We start from the raw sequence: 17,244 nt of genomic DNA on the forward strand, positions 1-17,244 counted from the left end.
CCATGTTGGCTGTATAAATGGGTCAATGAGTACTAAACAGGAAAAACCTGAGCCCCATATTGAACCACTGGACAGCAGTGCTGGAGAGTCAACAGGAGGTGAAGCACCCAGACCCCTTGCAAAGTCCCGGGAGCTGTGTGCCACACTCTGTGCCACCTCTACCATGTCCCTCAGCACCGCTCAGGAGACCCAGCAGCTGTCCCCAGCCTGCGGGCTTTTGAGCCCCGGCAGCCAACCACTTTTTCTTTCCCATATTCAGGTTATGGGCTCTACATTTATCAAAATTCTTTTTTTCGATATGAAGGAGAATGGAAAGGAGGAAAGAAACATGGTAAGGACTGGCTTCGGTCCTGCCCTGGCTGCCACCTCGCGGCTGCTTCCCTCAGGGCGCTTGGGTGGGCCGGCAAAGGGCTGGGTGGGGGCACCATGTCCTGGGGCCATCCTGTCTCGGGATGCCTTTGGCTGCAACTCCTAAGGCTTCCCTGGAGTTCCAGTTCTTTTTTCCCAAAGCGAAAGCTGCCTTTATGGTTTTATTTCTGATTATGAAAGACTACCTACTCTCAGCAAATCCAAGCAACAGAGGGAAAACAGCCCTGCGCTTTCAGGAGGCAGCACTGCGGACATTTTGGGGTCCAGCCTGTTGCGCATTGGTGCTCACACACGGTTTTAGAACTGTGGATTTTGCCGTAGCCTCTGCCTTTTTTCTGCTGGAGTGTTGGCCTTTTTTGGGCATTTTCGCAAACGAGCTCTTTTGGTATCTCGTTTCCTGATATTTTCTTTATTTTTAACCTTTAACTTTTACTATAACGTTTTTCATCAAATAGGTGTTTCTCAGGTTTCTGCTGAAATGTGTGACCCTCTCCACGCCAGGCGTGAGGGGTGTGTCTGCAGCTGTTTTAGAGCCCCTTTTTGAAGTTTATTCTTTGTCTTCCTGCGGCTGCCGTGCCCACCGAGGCAAGCTGATCAAAATATCCTCCGTGAGGAGGGCGGGGCCCGGCCGCGTCTGCGCGCCTTAAAACCCTCATAAAAGCGAGTTTTCAAGCCCGCGTGCGGATGGGCGACAGGCAGCGCAGGGCTTCCAAGCCGTGGTCGTCGCTCTGGGAAACAAGCCCCAGCCACGCGTCGGGTCACCCGCGGTCGCGCGCTCTCTAGCCGAGTTGACGTTGGGATCTCTCTTACTAGGTCATGGGAAGTTGCTGTTTAAAGATGGGAGTTATTACGAAGGCAAGTTTGTGGACGGAGAGATCACGGGGCAGGGACGCCGCTACTGGGCCTCTTCAGGTGAGCTCTGGAGGCCGCGGCCGTGGTCTTGTAGCCAGGGCAGCACCTCAGACGCGCTTCTCAAGGGGCAGAAGGCGCTGCCCTGCCAGCAGGGAGCCTCCGGCTGGCACAGCGTGTCTTGCAACAGCAGCGTGGCTCCCTGGGGCTGGGCAGCCGCCACACCGGCTCCATCCCGGGGCGTCTTTGCGCTTGGCGAGGGATGCGCGAGGACCCGGACGGAGGCGCCTGTGCTCGCGCTCAGGCGGTAGCCTTGGGACTCCCCACAAGGCCTGGTTGGAATAAAGATGGAACGACTCAAATTCATTATTGTTTCTTTTTTTCTTCCAAGATATTTTAACCAAGCGGCATCCCCGGGGACGGGGGTGAATCTGCCTCCTCGGCAGCGTTCATGCCGGGTCGCCTTTGGGCGCCTCGCCCCCTCACGGGTGCTGTCTTGGTTTCCTGGGGTGACCATAGCAGTGCGCTGCAGACCGGGCGGCTTGACGGGGGAGAGACCTGTCGTCTCCCAGTTCGGAAATGGCAGCGCCGGGGGGCCAGGCTCCCGCTGCCGACCGCGGAGGAGGCGCCTTCCCCGCCCCGGCAAGCTGCAGGTGGCTCCTCGGGCCACAGGCGCGTCGCTGCCCTCCCTGCCTCCATCGTCACCCGGCCTCTCCCCTCCCTGTGTCCATCTGTCCCTGTCCCCTGTCCCCTTATAGGGGCACCGGTTGTACTGGATCAAGGCCCAGAGCCAGGGCAGCGTCACTTCAATGCAGCGAGTTCCCTCTGTGGTGACCCTCCTCCCAAGAAGTCACACTGCCAGTCCCAGGGCTTAGGGCTGAGCTCATCTTTCCGGGGAAAATTCAGCTCAGAAAACAGCTCGGTCCACATAGTTGACCTAAATTCCCAAGGGAGAACTTTCCTGTCGGGTTTGGCGGTTGGTTGGTTTTCACAAACCTGGGGGGGAAGTCCACTGCACGGGCGCCAAGCCTCGGGCACAGGGAGGGCCTGGGCGGCCGCGGAGAGGGCCTCGTGGGCTCGGGTCCACGTAACAGCTATCAAAGGGGCCCGGAGCGCCACGCCGTCCGGTAGCCACCAGGAGGCACCAACCAAGCACTTCTCTTCATCCGTTTTTCCTCTCCTTGACCAGAGTGAACAACGAGACGAGGTGTCGTCACCTACTCCAGGTGGCACAGCTGCCACCTTCAGTGGGGGAGAGGCGCACACTGGGAAGTGCGGCGGACCTGAAACGGGGTCTCCTCCCTCCCTTCTCTGCTGCCAGGGAACACCTACGCCGGAGAGTTTGTCCTGGGGGAGCCTCACGGGCACGGCACCATGTGGTACAAGGCTGGCGGGCACTACGAAGGGGCCTTCTCCCACGGCGCGAGAGAAGGTCTGACCTCACGCAGTCTGCCGCGCCCCCTGCCAGGGGGGTGGTGCTCAGCGGCAGCCCTCCCCCAGGTGCCCACTTGACCAGGGTCTGGTGGCTTTCATTTGGGAGCCGCCGCTCCGGTCTGTCTCCGTGCAGAGGCCGAGAGAGGGGCCCCTTCCCTGTCCACCGGGCGCCCGGCCTCATGGCCTCCACCCTCTGTCGGCAAAGCAAGCCAGAGCCCACCTGGTGGGGTCCCCGCTCAGCCCAGCCCCCTCCCCCACATGGCCGGGTGCAGCGGCGTTGGCATGAGGCCAGGCACAGCTGAGAGCTGGGTAAAGCGTGTCACCCAGCGCTCGATTATAGCCACAGCTCCCTTTGATATTTTCCAGCACTTGCTCGGAGGCCCCAAGTGCTGGCCTTCGATACTCCCCAAGGGGCAGTGGGGCCGGGAGCTCCTCCCCGGGGGGACTAGCCCCTTGGCTGGCGGCAGGGCCAGGGACAGGCCTGGCTCCTCGCGCGAGGACCCTGGGCGAGCTGGGTGTCTCTCGGCTCCTTCACCAGGACACGGGCTCCTGGTGGACCCGCGGGGACAGGCGTACCGCGGCGCATTCCACAGCAACAAGAGGCACGGGCACGGGCACATGCTCTTCCAGTGAGTCTGGGCCTCCCCCCTCCCATGGGCCCCCAGGTGGAGGCAGGCGCCGCGGCCCGGCCGGGCAGGTCCGTGGAAGCCAGGCTGGCACGCGTGGGCTGCGCCGACTTGACAAGAAGCCCCCCGCCGGCCCCGCACTGCTCCACCCCCGCCCTCCCAAAGGCCTGGCCATTGAGCCACATTCTGTGCTGTCGTTTCTCCGTGATTTGTAAAAAGCGATTCTCTGCCTGTTCAGTGGGAGGACGCACCCACCTCCCCTCCCGCATCTCGGGGTTCTGAGACCGTGGGGTGGCCCGGAGCCCATGCGGCCGCCCCGGCCTCCCGTCGGACGTTTTAAACCTGCCTTAAATCCCCGCAGCGCCTGCTCCGTGCAGGAGCCTGTCTCTGGGATTTGCAGACCCTCCTTTCCCCGTCTCGGTTACCCTCGCCCGATTTTGCCAGCCTGGCCCGTTTCCCGCGGCAGGCGGGGAGCTATCAGGAGAAGCGGCAAACCGGAAGGCCAGGCCCTGAGCGGCCGCTGCTGCGCGCCTCCTGCCGGGGGCAGGGCCGCTGTCCCCCTCGGCCCCTCCCCACCGCTCCCCGGCCTGGCGGGGGCTCGTGGCGCCATCTGCTCGGGCCCTATTTTTGCCTCGGTCCCTGGCGGCCTGTGCCAGGCCCAGGCGGAGGCCTCGGCTCAGCCACCTGGTCCTCCGCCCGCGAGGCGGTGCCAGCGTCCCATGGGGTGGCCGCCCGCTGCCTTCCAGGGACCCCAGCCCGCCTGTGCCCCCAGGAACGGCGACACCTACGAAGGCAACTGGGTCCTGGACCAGCGTCAGGGACACGGGGTGCTGCGCTGTGCCGACGGCTCCACCTATGAGGTACCGGGCCCCGCGGGCGGTGGGGAGGGGGCGGGACCCTGCCGCGAGGGACCCGCGCTGCCAGGCAGGGTGGTGGTCGTTCCCGTTTTACTGGTGAGAAAATCGAGGCAAGTGGCTGAGTCCACTGCTCCTGCCCGCCGTCCCCGGCTGGTAACTGGCTCCGCTGGCCCCTGTGCCCAGCCTGCCCCCCGCCGCCGCGATGCCGTGTTGCTTCACGGAAGCGAGGCGAGCTCTTTCAAGGATGCCCACACCGGCTTTTTGGCCAAAGTGCCCTTGAGGTCAAGACGCCATCGTTTCCCCATCTCGGCAAGGGTCTGAGCTAACACCCCGCGGGCTGCAGCGGGATTTCAGGCACCGCAGGCTGGGGCAGGGGGCGCAGGGCCCCAGACCCATCGCGCGCGCCTGGTGTGTCCAGAATGCTTGCCCACGTGCCGGTCAACACTCAGGCTGGGGCCGTGGCCGTGAGCGAAATGAGTGGCACCTCCTTGGGCTCCAGGAGCGGGACCCCCCCCACCTCAGGGGCAGGGACCCTCGGGCAGGACCGCCTGCGCCTCTCTGGGCTGCAGGAGGGTGACCACATGCATCTAGTTGGACTCTGGGAGAGGGACCACCCTCGGGCAGGGACCACCGGCGGCTGCTCGGGCCTCCTGGTGCCGGGGCCCAGTGGGCAGGTGAGCACTGGGCTCTCTGGGGAGCGGTGCTCTGAGGACACGCCCGCCGGGAAGCCGGGCGCGAGTGCGCAGAGCGGGGGCCGCGCCCGCAGGGTCCCCCGAGTTCCTCTCAGTGGTGGGGACCTGAGGTGAGGCTGAAGGACGAAGGAGCCGCCCAGAGGGAGGGAAGGGTGTGCTGGCAGAAGGAAGGGTGCGTGCGAAGGCAGAGCCTGCGGGGCTGCACGCGGCGAGGTGACCAGCGCGGCGTGGTGACCAGGCCGAGTCGGCGCCAGGGTGCAGCCAGGCGCCGCAGGGAGGCGGGCTTTCGTCCCACGGCCGCCGGTGGCTCCGGGGAGGGCTTGACTGGGCGCTCTGGTCCTGGCGGGGGAGGATGCGGGGAGGCAGGGGGCGGGGGCCAGTGCAGCGATGGAGTCATCCAGGTGGGAGCGGCGGGCGGCCGGGGCAGGTGCTGAGCAAGCAAGGCCGGGATGCTGGGTGCTGGGGTCTGGGCCCCGGCACCAGGGGGCGGGGTGCAGGGACCACCTGCTCCTGAGCACCGAGGCCGCGCAGGGGAGGCCCCAGCGGACTCACCCCTGCCTTCGCCTGCCCACCCCCAACACGGACCGCCCCCCCCCCCCACGCCTGTGGCTGCTCGTCGTGGAACACGGGACACGAGACATGTCTGGCCACACCCTCCACAGCCCTGTGAAGAGGGTGCAGTCCCCCCATTTTATGGTGGGGGAGCCAAGGCGCAGAAAAGACCCAGCGCCTGTGCCCCGAGCTGCCCCCCAGGCCCCCGCCTTCCAGGAGTATGCAGAGCAAGTCGGGCCTGCACGGGGGCTCGGCCACATGGGGGCGTCCCCTCACGGCCAGGCGGGCCCCTTCTTCATCTTCTTGCCCCTCCCCACGGGGCCCAGGAGAGGCTCTGCGCCCCCCACTCCTGCACACTCGTCCCAAGGGTCCCCGGTCCCCGGGCTGCCTTCTGGGCCCCCATGATCTGGGTGGTCTCCTTTGCAGACCGTGGACCCAGCCAAGAGGAGCTGGGGGTGGGGGTGCCACAGCACCCAGGGCCTCCCGAGGGGCACCCAGCAGGACAGGCAGGGCCCGCAGGAGGGCCGCCGGCCCCAGGGCCAGCCACCTGCCCCCTGGACACTGCGGCAGAGGGAGCCCAGTGCCCAGAGGCCAGAGATGGGCTAGACATGTCCCATTTTAAATGGGCAATTTGGGGGCAGTCCACGCTGGGGTCAGCCTCCATGTGCCCTGGCTGGCCCCGTCCACCCTGGAGCCGGCCTCCGTCTGCGCTGTGATCAGCCTCCATCCCCCCTGGGGCTGGCCTCAGGCTACCCTGGCCTCGGCCTCTGTCTGCCCTGGAGCCCTGGACTTGGCCACCGTCCACCCTGGACTCGGCCTCTGTCCACCCTGGAGCCAGCCTCCGTCCGCCCTGGGCTCAGCCTCTGCCCATGCTGTGCCCTGCCTCTGTTTCTGGGATTCTCGATGCTGTGGTCTGAAGCAGCCGCTTGCGCTCGCAGCCATGGCCTCGGGGTGACACTAAGACCCGCCTCTGGGCACGGCGCGGGGACAGGGTCAGGCCGGTTTGTGCCCCAACTCGCCGCGTCCCTCCAGCCACCTCCTTGAAGGGTCTGGTGCAGCGGGGCATGAGGCGTCTCTCGGGTGCGCAGTGGCCACCGTGTGGACGGACATGGAGCCTGCGGCCAGGGCAGGACGAGCCACCCCCGTCTGTACAGGCAGCCAGCCCAGGGTCTAGGGCGCTGGCCCCAGGACGGCCCCGCTCTGCACCACACCGCCCGCAGAGCGCCCGGCCGCTGGCGCGAGGACAGCGTGACGGCAGCCCTGCCCAGCGTGGAGCACGGAGGGCCCGGGGGCTCCCTCCCGTGGGCCCCGCCGCCCATCCGGGCCCACGGCCGTACCGGCCCGTTATCCCTCGTCCGGCCCCCTGGTGCCGAGGTGCCTGTTGTTTCCAGTTGGGATGAGAAGAACGCGGTGCAGAGGCCGAACAGGAAGAGACGACAGTGGCTGGGGGCTCGACCCCCCAGCGCGTGTCTGCCAGAGGGCGCGCTCCACGTTTCTGGAAGTCATCGGCCACACCATCTTCACGAAAGCCGAGAAGACGTGCGCCGCGCCTGCCAGCGCGCCCGCTGCCGAGCCGTCCTCTCCCAGCCCTGCGGCGGCGGTCATCCGGCCGGCGCGCCGTTCACGCTTCCGCGGTCCTCGCGTGCCCCTCGTCCGGCAGCGCCCCTCTGCTGGGCCGTGGCCGCTGCCTGGCGCTCAGTGGTTTCCGTCACGATACGTGGCGTCCACCCGCCCTTCGATTTCCTCCCTTGGAATCCACGCCCCAAGGTGAGGCCACAGCGTCCGCGCTCTCGGCCCTCCTGCTGCGGCCAGCGGCCCCCAGGGAGCTGCCCCGCGGCCCCCCGCACGCCCTTATTTAAAGTCTCTTGGGGTCGTTTGCTCTTCTGAAAGGGTGCGAAGCGGTGGCCTCCCGTAGGCGTCCTCCTTGGGGTCTTGCTCTGAGGCTTTTATTCACGTCCACCTTCTCCTCGGCCGACCTCAGGGATGGGTCTGACAGCATCTGGGCCGGGGACGGCGGCGTTCCAGGGAGAACAGCCGGGTGCCAGGGGCAGGGGCTCCGGGCCGGCGTGGAGCCCCCAGGACTGCACCCCTGCGGGCAGCTCGGGGCCTGGAGCGTTCCCAGGGGCAGCTGGTGCGTCCTCTGCGAAGGCCCCCTCCTCCCTCGGAGCCAGTACAGGGCTCTTCTTAGAAGTCAGTTCTAGAAGGTAAACGTTTCTTAAAATAAGTGTGATCGCTTTTCCATCAGGAAGTAAAAACAACGTACCCCCAAACCGAAACCGTTGCCCTCCTGTAGGTGATTGGGACGTGGGGTCAGGGAGGCCCCTGCCACCCGAGGGGCCCGGGGCATGTCCTCCTGGTTTGCACTTTGGTGAACCTTCCAGGCTTCGTCGCCTCCGTGCGGCGCAGAGAGGGCGGGCGAGCCCCGTGCCTCGGAGCGTCCGTCCCAGGGGGGTGGCTCACAGTTCAGAACCCCCCACGCCTGTGATCGGGGCGACCCCTCGGAGGACGCGTTGCTGGGGGCAAGGGGCGTCCACGGCGGGAGCTGGGTACAGACGCGGCCAGGGGCAGGGGGCTTCCTCCTGGCGGCCGTGGCTGCCCCCCGCCCGCCGCGCCCCGTGCTGCTCTCCCGAGCAGGGCCTGCCACGCCTGTGAGCCCCGTGGCCCCTCACCTGCGCGTCAGCGGGGATGGTGTGCCAGGGTGCAGGGCCCTCGGGGCCAGGAGGTGGGGCAGGGGCCTTGGGGGGCACGTGACAGCACTGCTGAGGGGTCTGCTGGGCGTGACCTCAGGAGGGTAGTGGACACCCCCAGCTGGCACCCTGTGCGATCCCAGGGCCCCCTCAGCCCCCTCCCCAATTTGCACATTAGAATCCCAGGTACGGGAGAGTGGATGCAGCGCAGTGACCGAGCACCTGCCTCCCACGTACGAGGTCCCAGGTACCTCTTTAAAAAATCCAACTCCTGGGAACACGTGGCCAGAAGCATGCAGCGTCCATGCGGTGACCGTGGGCCCTCTGGGGACAGTGGGGGCCAGTGTCTGCGGGAAGCGGCGAAGCATGGCGTCCGCCCGCCGGCCGCCGCCCCGGGCGGGCGTCCCCGCTGCTCCGGGTCACGGCCGCAGCCTCGGGCCTCCGGGAGCTCTCGGTCCATGCTCCCACACGTCGGGGTGGGGGCCACTGACCCCTGAGCCAACACCCCGCTCAGCCTGGGGCCTCGGCCAAGGAGACCCCCCCCCAAGCCACAGGCACTGGGGAGGCAAACGCCGGGAGACGGGGGCCTGGGGTCCTCGCCCGCCACCTGCCTTCTGGCCAAACCCCTGCCCCCCGGAAGGCCCAGGGCGGGACGTGGCCAAGGGCATCAGGCGAGGGGGCACCCGGACGCGGCAGGGGGCAGCTAAGCTCCGAAGCACCCCCAATGACACACGCACCTTTTCCTTTGGAAAGAAAAACAGCACCGATGACGGAGTCGCCTCCTGAGATGCCAAGAGAAGTCAGGCGCGCATTTCAGACCGTCCATTCCAACTCGTTGGTAATCGACCTGCTTGTGGGGTGCGGCCCGGGCACCCGTGCCTGCCGAGCGCAAAGCAGACCATCAGCGAAGGGCTGAGGCGGCAGCTCCTGCCCGGCGAGCGCGCTGTCCAGAGGGCAGCTGGGCACTTCCTCTGCGGTGTGCGGGCACCGGGGGCAGGGCACGGCTGGGGCCCTGGGGGGCCGGCTCCCTGCGGCCACGCGGTCTCCGGTTCCGTCACAGCCCTGGGGTCACCTCGGCGGCTGCTCACTCTGGCCTTGCTTTGTTTGCGCCACGGACAGTGGAGGCCGTGGGCCCCACGTGGCCCCTCCCACGCCAGCCGACCGTGTCTGGGCACCGCCTGCCCACGTCGCACCCCGTGAGCCGGCCCCCGGGCAGGTGCGGCCTGTCAGGTGCCGGGGGCACAAGGAGAGGCCTGTCGTGGACGCTGCCCCGTGCCCGGTGGCCTTCTCCTGGGTTCACGTTGGGCAGCATCTGCTTCCCCTCGCCCAGCTGTGCTGGGGTCAGTCGTGTGGCTGGCACGAATGCAGGGGCCCTGGCCCCCGAGGCACAGCCATGTGGTTTGGGCTGTGGGCTGACCTGCCGGCCTTTCAGAGAAGCCGAGGTGAGCCGCGGCGGTCTGTGGATTTCGTGGCCTGTGGGTGTCCGGCTTCTTGCCAGGCCGTGTCTCTGCCGCCAGCCCATCCCGTGGACAGGCCGTGGCTGCCCAGGCCTGCTGGCGTCTCTGCCTCCTTCCCCCTGGAAGCGGCGTGGGTGCTTTCTGGAGGGGTGGGCGCCATTCTCACGGATGGCGGGGGGGACCCCAAGCATGGGGGCAGCCTCACTGCTGTGGGCAGCGTCCCGCCTGGAGCCGTGGGACATGTGCCCACCACGCGCCTGGGCAGGAAGTGCTCATCACGAGCCCGCCGGCGCGAGGTATTTTCACCCCCAACGAAAGATCCAGAGTGAGAGCAACGGACCCCTGGCCCAGGAAGCACACGTTCTCCCGGCAGAGCTCCAGCAGAAACGGTGGTGAAGAGAAACCAAGGAGGAGGCAGCGGGGGCCACTGGAGCTGCTGCCAAACGCTGCAGGATGCCGTGCAGCCGGGGGGGACCTCGGAGTCACACGACGGAGAGCAGGAAAGCGAGGCCGAGACAAGGGTTCCTGTGTGCAGCCGGGGACTTCCATGTGCAGCTGTGGGCTCCCCGTGTGCAGCCGTGGGTTCTGTGTACCCGCGTGGGCTCCCGTGTGCAGCCGTGGGCTCCCCATGTACAGCCGTGGGTTATGTGTACCTGCGTGGGCCCCCGTGAGCAGCGTGGCCCCGCGTGCCTGCAGCCTCTGAGCAGGGCCCGGCTCCAGCACACTGGGTGGAGGTCAGCACCATCCATGGGCTCTGGAGCCAATTCTTGGGGTTGCGTCCAGTCCCCCCACTTACCTGCCGCTGTGCATCCGTGGCCCGTGGCCCGTGGCCCAGCATGGCTGTGTAGGGACAGGACCGAGGGCCAGGACCGCCCCCGCAGGTGCGGAGCAACCGTCCGGCAGCTCTTCTGCAGGGGGAGGGGGATGGCAAGGAGAGGGGCAGGTGGGGGGGCCCCAAGGGCGTTGCGCCCAGCTGGCCCCTGCCTGCTGCCTGATGCCCTCCATGGGTGCACCCACCCAGCCTGAGCGCCGTGGCGCCGGGACCGAGTTCAGGAAGCAGGAGGGCGAGGGGTGTGGGGCGCGGAGCGCGCTCCCCTGACTGCGGCGAGCCCCGTGGACGCTGTGCGTGGACGGGCCCCTCCTCCGCCCAGGGCTCGTGGGGGGGGCGGGCCCGGGCCTGCGCAGCAGCGCGGGCGGTGACGTCTACAAACAGGATGCCAGCTGCCACCTCCTGTGAGCTCGCAGCTGCCAAGTGGCAGGGGCAGGGGCTGCCGAGGGCTAAGAGCCAGGCCCGGGGCCCCAGCCGTGACCTCTGGGCCCCCCCGCTCTGCACCCCTGGCCCCGCGCCGGCTCACCAGTGAGCCCCGCCGCCCACCGCTCGCTCGCACACGCATGCACAGAAACCCTTGTCCCGCGAGCAGGCCATAGGCACCCACAGGTGCTGTTTGGAGGCCAGGGTGTCCCCCTAATTCCCCAAACCGAGGTGCTGACAGCACACCCCTCCCCAGACCCTCTGCACGGGCGCAGGCCTCGGCCCCCTCCCTGCTGCGGTGGCACGGAGCCCCCACCTCTGCCCACCCCAGGTGGGCCCGAGGCCATGGTGGACGGGACCCTCGAGAGCACGGGGCGTGGGGGACAGCCAGGAGCCTCGGGCAGGGGAGGGGCGGCGGGCGCTGGCGCTGAGCATTCCGGGAGGCGGTGGGAGGAGGGACCGTCCCAGACCTGGAATGACGGTGCCCTCGCCCACCCAGGCCCTGGGCTGGCACAGCCCCCGCTGCCGCTGCCGGCTGCCCCAGGGCCCTGGTGGAGGCTGGGCGCTGTGCCCTCCGCTGCCCGGCCCGGACCTCGGGTCCTCCCGGCTCCCTGCCCCTGAGCGCAGTGACCACCTGCCCCAGACGGCCCTTGGGAAGCTCCTTTCCCGGCTTTTGGGGGCCCTCGGCCCTTCAGGGCTCTGGCCGTCCTGGGTCTTTGGCCGCCCCTTTCGGGCCCCCAGGTCCTCCGCTGTGCCCGCTGAGGGCTCTGGCCAGCGTGCCCGGGCTCTGGGGCCCCCGTGCTCGGTGCCCTGCCCTCCGAGTGCCCGGCGCTCATGGGGGTCGGCACATTGAGCACCGAGCTCAGCCAAGTGCCTCCAAACGGGGGCTGTGGGCAGGCCCTGAGCCCTCCTGCCTCGGCTGCTGAGCGACCCCAGGGCCCCGCTCGGGGGGCACCCCGCGCAGGGAGGGGCCCCAATTAGCTTCTGGAGAAGGATGGCTAGAACTAAAACGTGCCTTTGGTTAATTTTCCTCCTAAAAGAAGTAATTCATCGTCAAAATGCCTTTAGAGCCTTAAACTGTTCTGTGAGAAGAATAACTGTCCCGCTATTTTGAATTGTTCCCCGTTCTCAGTTGTATTATGTCAGGATGCAGCTTTCCCGGGGGCACAGCCGGGTGCTTGGAGAACAGGCTGTTTTCGCCGAGCGTGCCTTTTAATTGGCCATGTCCTTTGTCGGGCCTGGTGGCAGAACAGCCCTCGCCCCTGCGCCCTGACGCGATTGTAGCGGGGAGGTTTCGGTCTCGTTGACAGAACTGCACAAATGCGGGCCCTTTGTGTTCCGAGGACTCTGGAGCTCGGAAGTGCCCCCGTCCGATTCGGCGTTTTGTGTTCTGTACGCTGCGCCGTTGTTCACACACTCCCTGGCGTCATTGAAATTCAAAAGGGACGGTATTTTACAGGACAAAACGGAGCGCTTTCTAACCCGGTCGTTTCCTACCCCAGGGGCCCTCCTTCAGCCAGGGACAATGCGGCTTCCAGCAGCCTCTGGGTGGGGGCCTGTGGCCGAGGGGCCCCCAGAGCCTCCACCACTGAGCGGCCACCCCAACGTAGCGCGCTGCTGGCACGAGGCCACCCACGGGGCTGCTGAGAGCGCGGGAAGCGGCGCGCTGTGTCGCCCACCTTGCCTGAGGCCCACGCTTCTCCGCAGGGGCAGTGGCACTGCGACGTGCGGAGTGGCCAGGGTGGCCTGGCCCACTGCTCGGGGCTCGTCTACGACGGCCTGTGGATCAACAGCCACCCAGCGGGTAGGTCCCTTGGTGCGTCCCGGCGGGCCCAGCCGTGTCCTCCTCTGGTGGCCCCTGGGTGGTCACATGGGGAGGCTGGAGTGCAGTGCAACCTAAACTCCGCCCCCTTCCAGGTAAAGCGTTTCCTGCTCCGGCTTGAAGGCGGCTAGTGCCACGTCAGGCCTCAGAGCCTGGGCAAGGCGGGCCTTCCCGGAGACATGGGTCACTCTGCAAATCTTAGTGCCCAGTCCACAGTGAAAGCGTGAGAGTCTCACTCAGGCAGCAGATCCTGAGCCCCTGTGAGCACCTGTGTTGACTGGTGACACAGCGTACACCTGCAAGCACGTGAGCTTCTGTGTGCACCTGTGTGTGTCTTTGTGTCCCTGGATCTGGATCGATCTGTGGGCACCTGCGAGCACCTGTGGGCACCTGTGAGCTCCTGTGGGCACTATGAGGCCTGTGGTCCAGGCAGCCACCCACTCACGACCTCAGGTGGCCCCAGGACTCCTTAGCAGGTGTGCCACACAGCAAGTGCCCTCAGCGCAGACACCCGCCCCACTGGGCCAGGGGACTGAGTTCTGGGGCGGGCCGCAGTGGCCGCAGTGGCCGGGATCGCAGGGGTCAGTGGGGAGGGCGGCACCCACTGGGTGAGCTCACAGCCAGCCCCACGCCCCAGGCCAGGGCCTGAGCCTGGACCAAATGCCTCATCCTCGGGCAGCGTCTGCCCAGGGCTGCTGACCTCAGGCGGGGCCTCCTGTCTGCCAGGTGCCTCCAGGACTTCACTGAGGGACAGAGCCCAGTGCCCACCCCCCCGCCGGATCAGCCCCGGGGGTGCGCCCAGCCTCCAGCTGGTGGGAGGGAGCTGGTTCCCCCAAGTGGAGAGGGTCAGCTCCTGGGCGAGCCCACGCCTCTGCACCCCGGGCTCGCCATCACGTCCCCGCAAGCACCCCACTCCCCCCCCCACGTTCCTGCCTCACGGGGTGCGTGCGGGCAGAGTCCAGCACTGCCGCTTCCAACGTGGTACGGCATCCTAAGTGCTTTTCGAGGCCCTTGTGGCGCTTTGGGGGAGTCAGGAATTTGGGGGGCCCCTCTGGCTGCGGGGACCGCAGCACCACCCGGGACGGTCCTGGTGGGCCCGACTCCCCTCCACCTGGGCTCCTACTGCCCACGCAAAGCTGCTGGCTCAAGGCAGGGGATGCGGGTGGACCCCATCCCGGGGGCAGCCCCCACACCCCCGCAGCACCCTCCCTGTTGCCAGCACTCGGTGGCCGCCCTCCCCGAGGTGCATGGCTCTAAGCCGCGACAGCCGCCTCATGCGGCTCCTTCTGCGGGACCTCGAACCATGGACCTCACTGCGCGAGGCGGCCGGGGGTGCCCGTGTGACTGAGGGGTGCTCCCTGGGGGACTGGCGGGCATCACGCCTGTGGCCTCCGGCAGCCCCACAAAGCCGGGCTCCGCTGTTTTGCAGCACAAGCCACGAGGATGGTGATTTTGGGTCCAGAGGTGATGGAGGTGGCGCAAGGGTCTCGCATCGCGCTGGACGTTCAGCTGCAGCAGGACGATGGTGAAGTCGCCAGCTGTAAGTGTCCGGGGATGACGGCCACGCCCGCGGGGTCAGCAGCAGCGGGCAGGCGGCCTCGTGGCTCCTGGCATCCCCAGCTCACCCGGAACCTTCCTTCAGCAGTTCTTGCTGTCGGGGCACTTCGCAGCCCTCTAGCTGGCAAGGCAGCTGCGTGTGTGTGTGTGTGTGCCTATGGGTGCACCTGCGTGTGCATTGTGTGCATGCTCAGTGTGCTCGCACGTGCCTGTGTATACACACGTGTTCTCGTGTGCTCCCGTGTGCGTGTGTGTCTGCCCACACATGTGGTCTGTGTATGCTCACGTGCCTGCATGTGATCTATGCACATGTGCTACGTGTGTACCTGTGTCCATGTGTGTGTGCAGGTCAGACCCGCCCGACGTAGCCTGGCCGGGTGCCAGAGCGCAGGCGCACTCCCAGCCCGGCGCGGGGAGGGTCTCTCACTGCCCTGGCTGGGAGGACAGCCCTCCGTCGGTCCTGGGCTGCTTTTTTGGTCATCAGCTCTGCCGCGGTGCCAGGGGACCGGCCACAGCCCTTCCCGCCCCAAGCGTGCAGCGCCTGGGGAGGCTTATGCACGGCTTAGGGAAACTGAGGCACGGGCGTTCCGCCGGCACCGTCATGGCCAGGTGGTCTACCACACGGGGAGGGGCAGGGTCACCCCACCAACAAACGCCTGCCTTGGAGCCTTACTATATGTCGCCCTCATGCAGCTTTAATCAGGAAAACTCTATTAGCATTACCACGGGTACTTAGCCTCATTTACATACCATAAAATTCACCTGGGTAGGGGAGCAGGTGTAGCTCCGAGGTTTGAGCGCCTGTTTCCCATGTTCGAGGTCCCAGGTTCAATCCCCGGTACCTCCTTAAAATAAAAAAGTTCACCCGGGTCAAGTGACTCCGTGACTTTTAGTGACTTTACAGAGTTGAGCCGCCGCCAGCCCAGGTGAGTTTCAGAGCCCCCCCCTCGCCCCGGGGAGAGCCCCCACCTCGCTTTAGCTAGTCCCCCGCCCAAGCCCAGGCTGGCACTGGAATGCCTTCTGCCCGTGCGGCTCGGCTTGCCTTTTCTGACACTGCATGTAAGTGGGGTCTTGTTTGCGCCCTCCTGCTCTGCCGCGCCCACGTGCAGGGCACTTGCAAGGCTCACCTGCGTCGTCGCATGGCCCAGTCCGTCCCTCCTTCCTGTCGATGAGTAGTATTCCGTTACACTGATAGACCAGATCCTGTTCACCCACTCAGCGGGTGGGGGGCATTTGGGTTGTTTCCAGTTATGAATAAGGCTGCTGTGAGCATTCAAGTACAGGTTTTTGTCTGAATCTAGGTTTGCAGTTCTTTTCGGTAGATAACTAGGAGCAGAATTGCTGGAGCATACAGCACATTTATGTTGAAATTGTTTTTTTTTTTTTAAGATTTATTTATTATTTATTTAAATCCCCCCCCTCCCCTGGTTGTCTGTTCTTGGTGTCTATTTGCTGCGTCTTGTTTCTTTGTCTGCTTCTATTGTCGTCAGCGGCACAGGAAGTGTGTGTGGTACCATTCCTGGGCAGGCTGCACTTTCTTTCATGCTGGGCGGCTCTCCTTACGGGGCGCACTCCTTGCGCGTGGGGCTCCCCTACACGGGGGACACCCCTGCCTGGCACGGCACTCCTTGCGCGTATCAGCACTGCGCATGGCCAGCTCCACATGGGTCGAGGAGGCCCGGGGTTTGAACCACGGACCTCCCATGTGGTAGACAGATGCCCTAACCACTGGGCCAAGTCCGTGTCCCTATGTTGAAATTCTTTAAAAAATTGTCGAACTGCTTCCCAAAGTGGATGCACCCCTTTCCCTGCCCACCAGAAACGTATCAGGACTCCAGTTTCTCCACATCATCGTCAACACTCGTTACTGTCTGGTCTTGTGACTGTAGCCATCCTAGCAGGTGTGACATGTCCATTTCATTGAGGTTTTGACTTGCATTTCCCTGACAACGGATGATGTCGAGCATCTTTTCATGCAATTACCAGCCATTCTTCTATTTACTTTGGTGAAATGCCTATTTTACCTATTTCCTTATTTTTGAGCTATGAGTTCTTTATATATTCTGGATATGGGCACTTTATCAGATATATCTTTACAAACATGTTCCCCGGGATGTGGCTTGTCTTTTAATCTTTCTAACACTGTCTATTGAAGTGCAAACATTTTTACTTGCAGTGAAGTCCGATTTATCCTGTCTTCTTGGAGGATGATGCTTTTGTTATTGTATCTAAAATCCTCTGCCTGATCCAAGGTCATCAGGATTTTCTCCTGTTTTCTCCTAGAAAATGTGGAGTTTTAGCCTTCACCCCTCAAGTCTGTGATCCATTCTGAGTTAATTTTGGTGGTTAAGATGAAGGCCTGACTCCTCTTCTCCACGTGAGTGTGCAGCAGTCCAGCACTGTTTGTTGAGACAGCCCTTTCCCCATTGGACTGCCTGGCCCCTCTGCCGAAGGACCAGCTGACCACAGAAGAAAGGGCTGTGCTGGGCTCCCAGTCTGTCCCGATGGTCTGTGTGTCCGTCCTCACCCAGGACCACACTGTCTCGCTTACGTGACTTTATTCTATAAAGTTTTGAAATTGGGAAGGCCTTCAGTTTTGTTCTTACTTTTCAAACTTGTTTTAGCTCTTCTGGGACCTTTCCTTCTCCATGTAAATTTTTGCTTGTCGATTTTTACCAAAGAAAAGCCTGTCAGGAGTTTGATCGGGATTGTCTCGGCTCTATCTGGGGAGAACTGCATCGTAAAACAATATTGAGTGTCCACTTCACAAACGGGCAGCAGCTCTATTAATCCTCACCCACTGAGGTTTTGTAATTTCCAGTGTACAACTCTTACACTTTCTTTTGTTAAATTTATTAATCGTTAATCATTAAAAGTTTTAGTATTAACAATTCATTTTAATTACAATGAGTTTTATTAATGTCATTACCAATATTTGATCTTATATTCAAGTAATAGTAATAACTACATTTGTGATGTTTAGTCTCTTGATGCTATTGTGAATGGGATTACTTTTCTCATTTTCAGAAATTGCTAGGAGACCAGCGATTTTTCTATATTGACCTTATACCCTTTGACCTTGCTGAATTC

General features: G+C 64.3%; 1 protein-coding gene across 3 annotated transcripts in view; it reads left to right on the forward strand.

The window, feature by feature from the left end:
• The window catches only part of MORN1 (MORN repeat containing 1), a 73,969-nt gene that overhangs the window by 869 nt on the left and 55,856 nt on the right, over nt 1–17,244 (forward strand). For 2 of the 3 annotated variants that reach the window (XM_058304611.2, XM_058304613.2), the window contains exons 1-3: nt 3,503–4,138; nt 12,483–12,579; nt 14,027–14,137. In XM_058304611.2, coding sequence (XP_058160594.1) covers nt 3,584–4,138; nt 12,483–12,579; nt 14,027–14,137 — 763 coding nt within the window. In that variant the 5' untranslated portion in view covers nt 3,503–3,583. Of the gene's footprint in view, nt 1–259; nt 332–1,182; nt 1,282–2,539; nt 2,651–3,190; nt 3,282–3,502; nt 4,139–12,482; nt 12,580–14,026; nt 14,138–17,244 lie in introns of those variants that run through there. The other variant, XM_058304612.2, reaches the window with a different exon arrangement.

Source organism: Dasypus novemcinctus, chromosome 9 (genome assembly GCF_030445035.2).
Source record: "Dasypus novemcinctus isolate mDasNov1 chromosome 9, mDasNov1.1.hap2, whole genome shotgun sequence".
Lineage (NCBI taxonomy): Eukaryota > Metazoa > Chordata > Mammalia > Cingulata > Dasypodidae > Dasypus > Dasypus novemcinctus.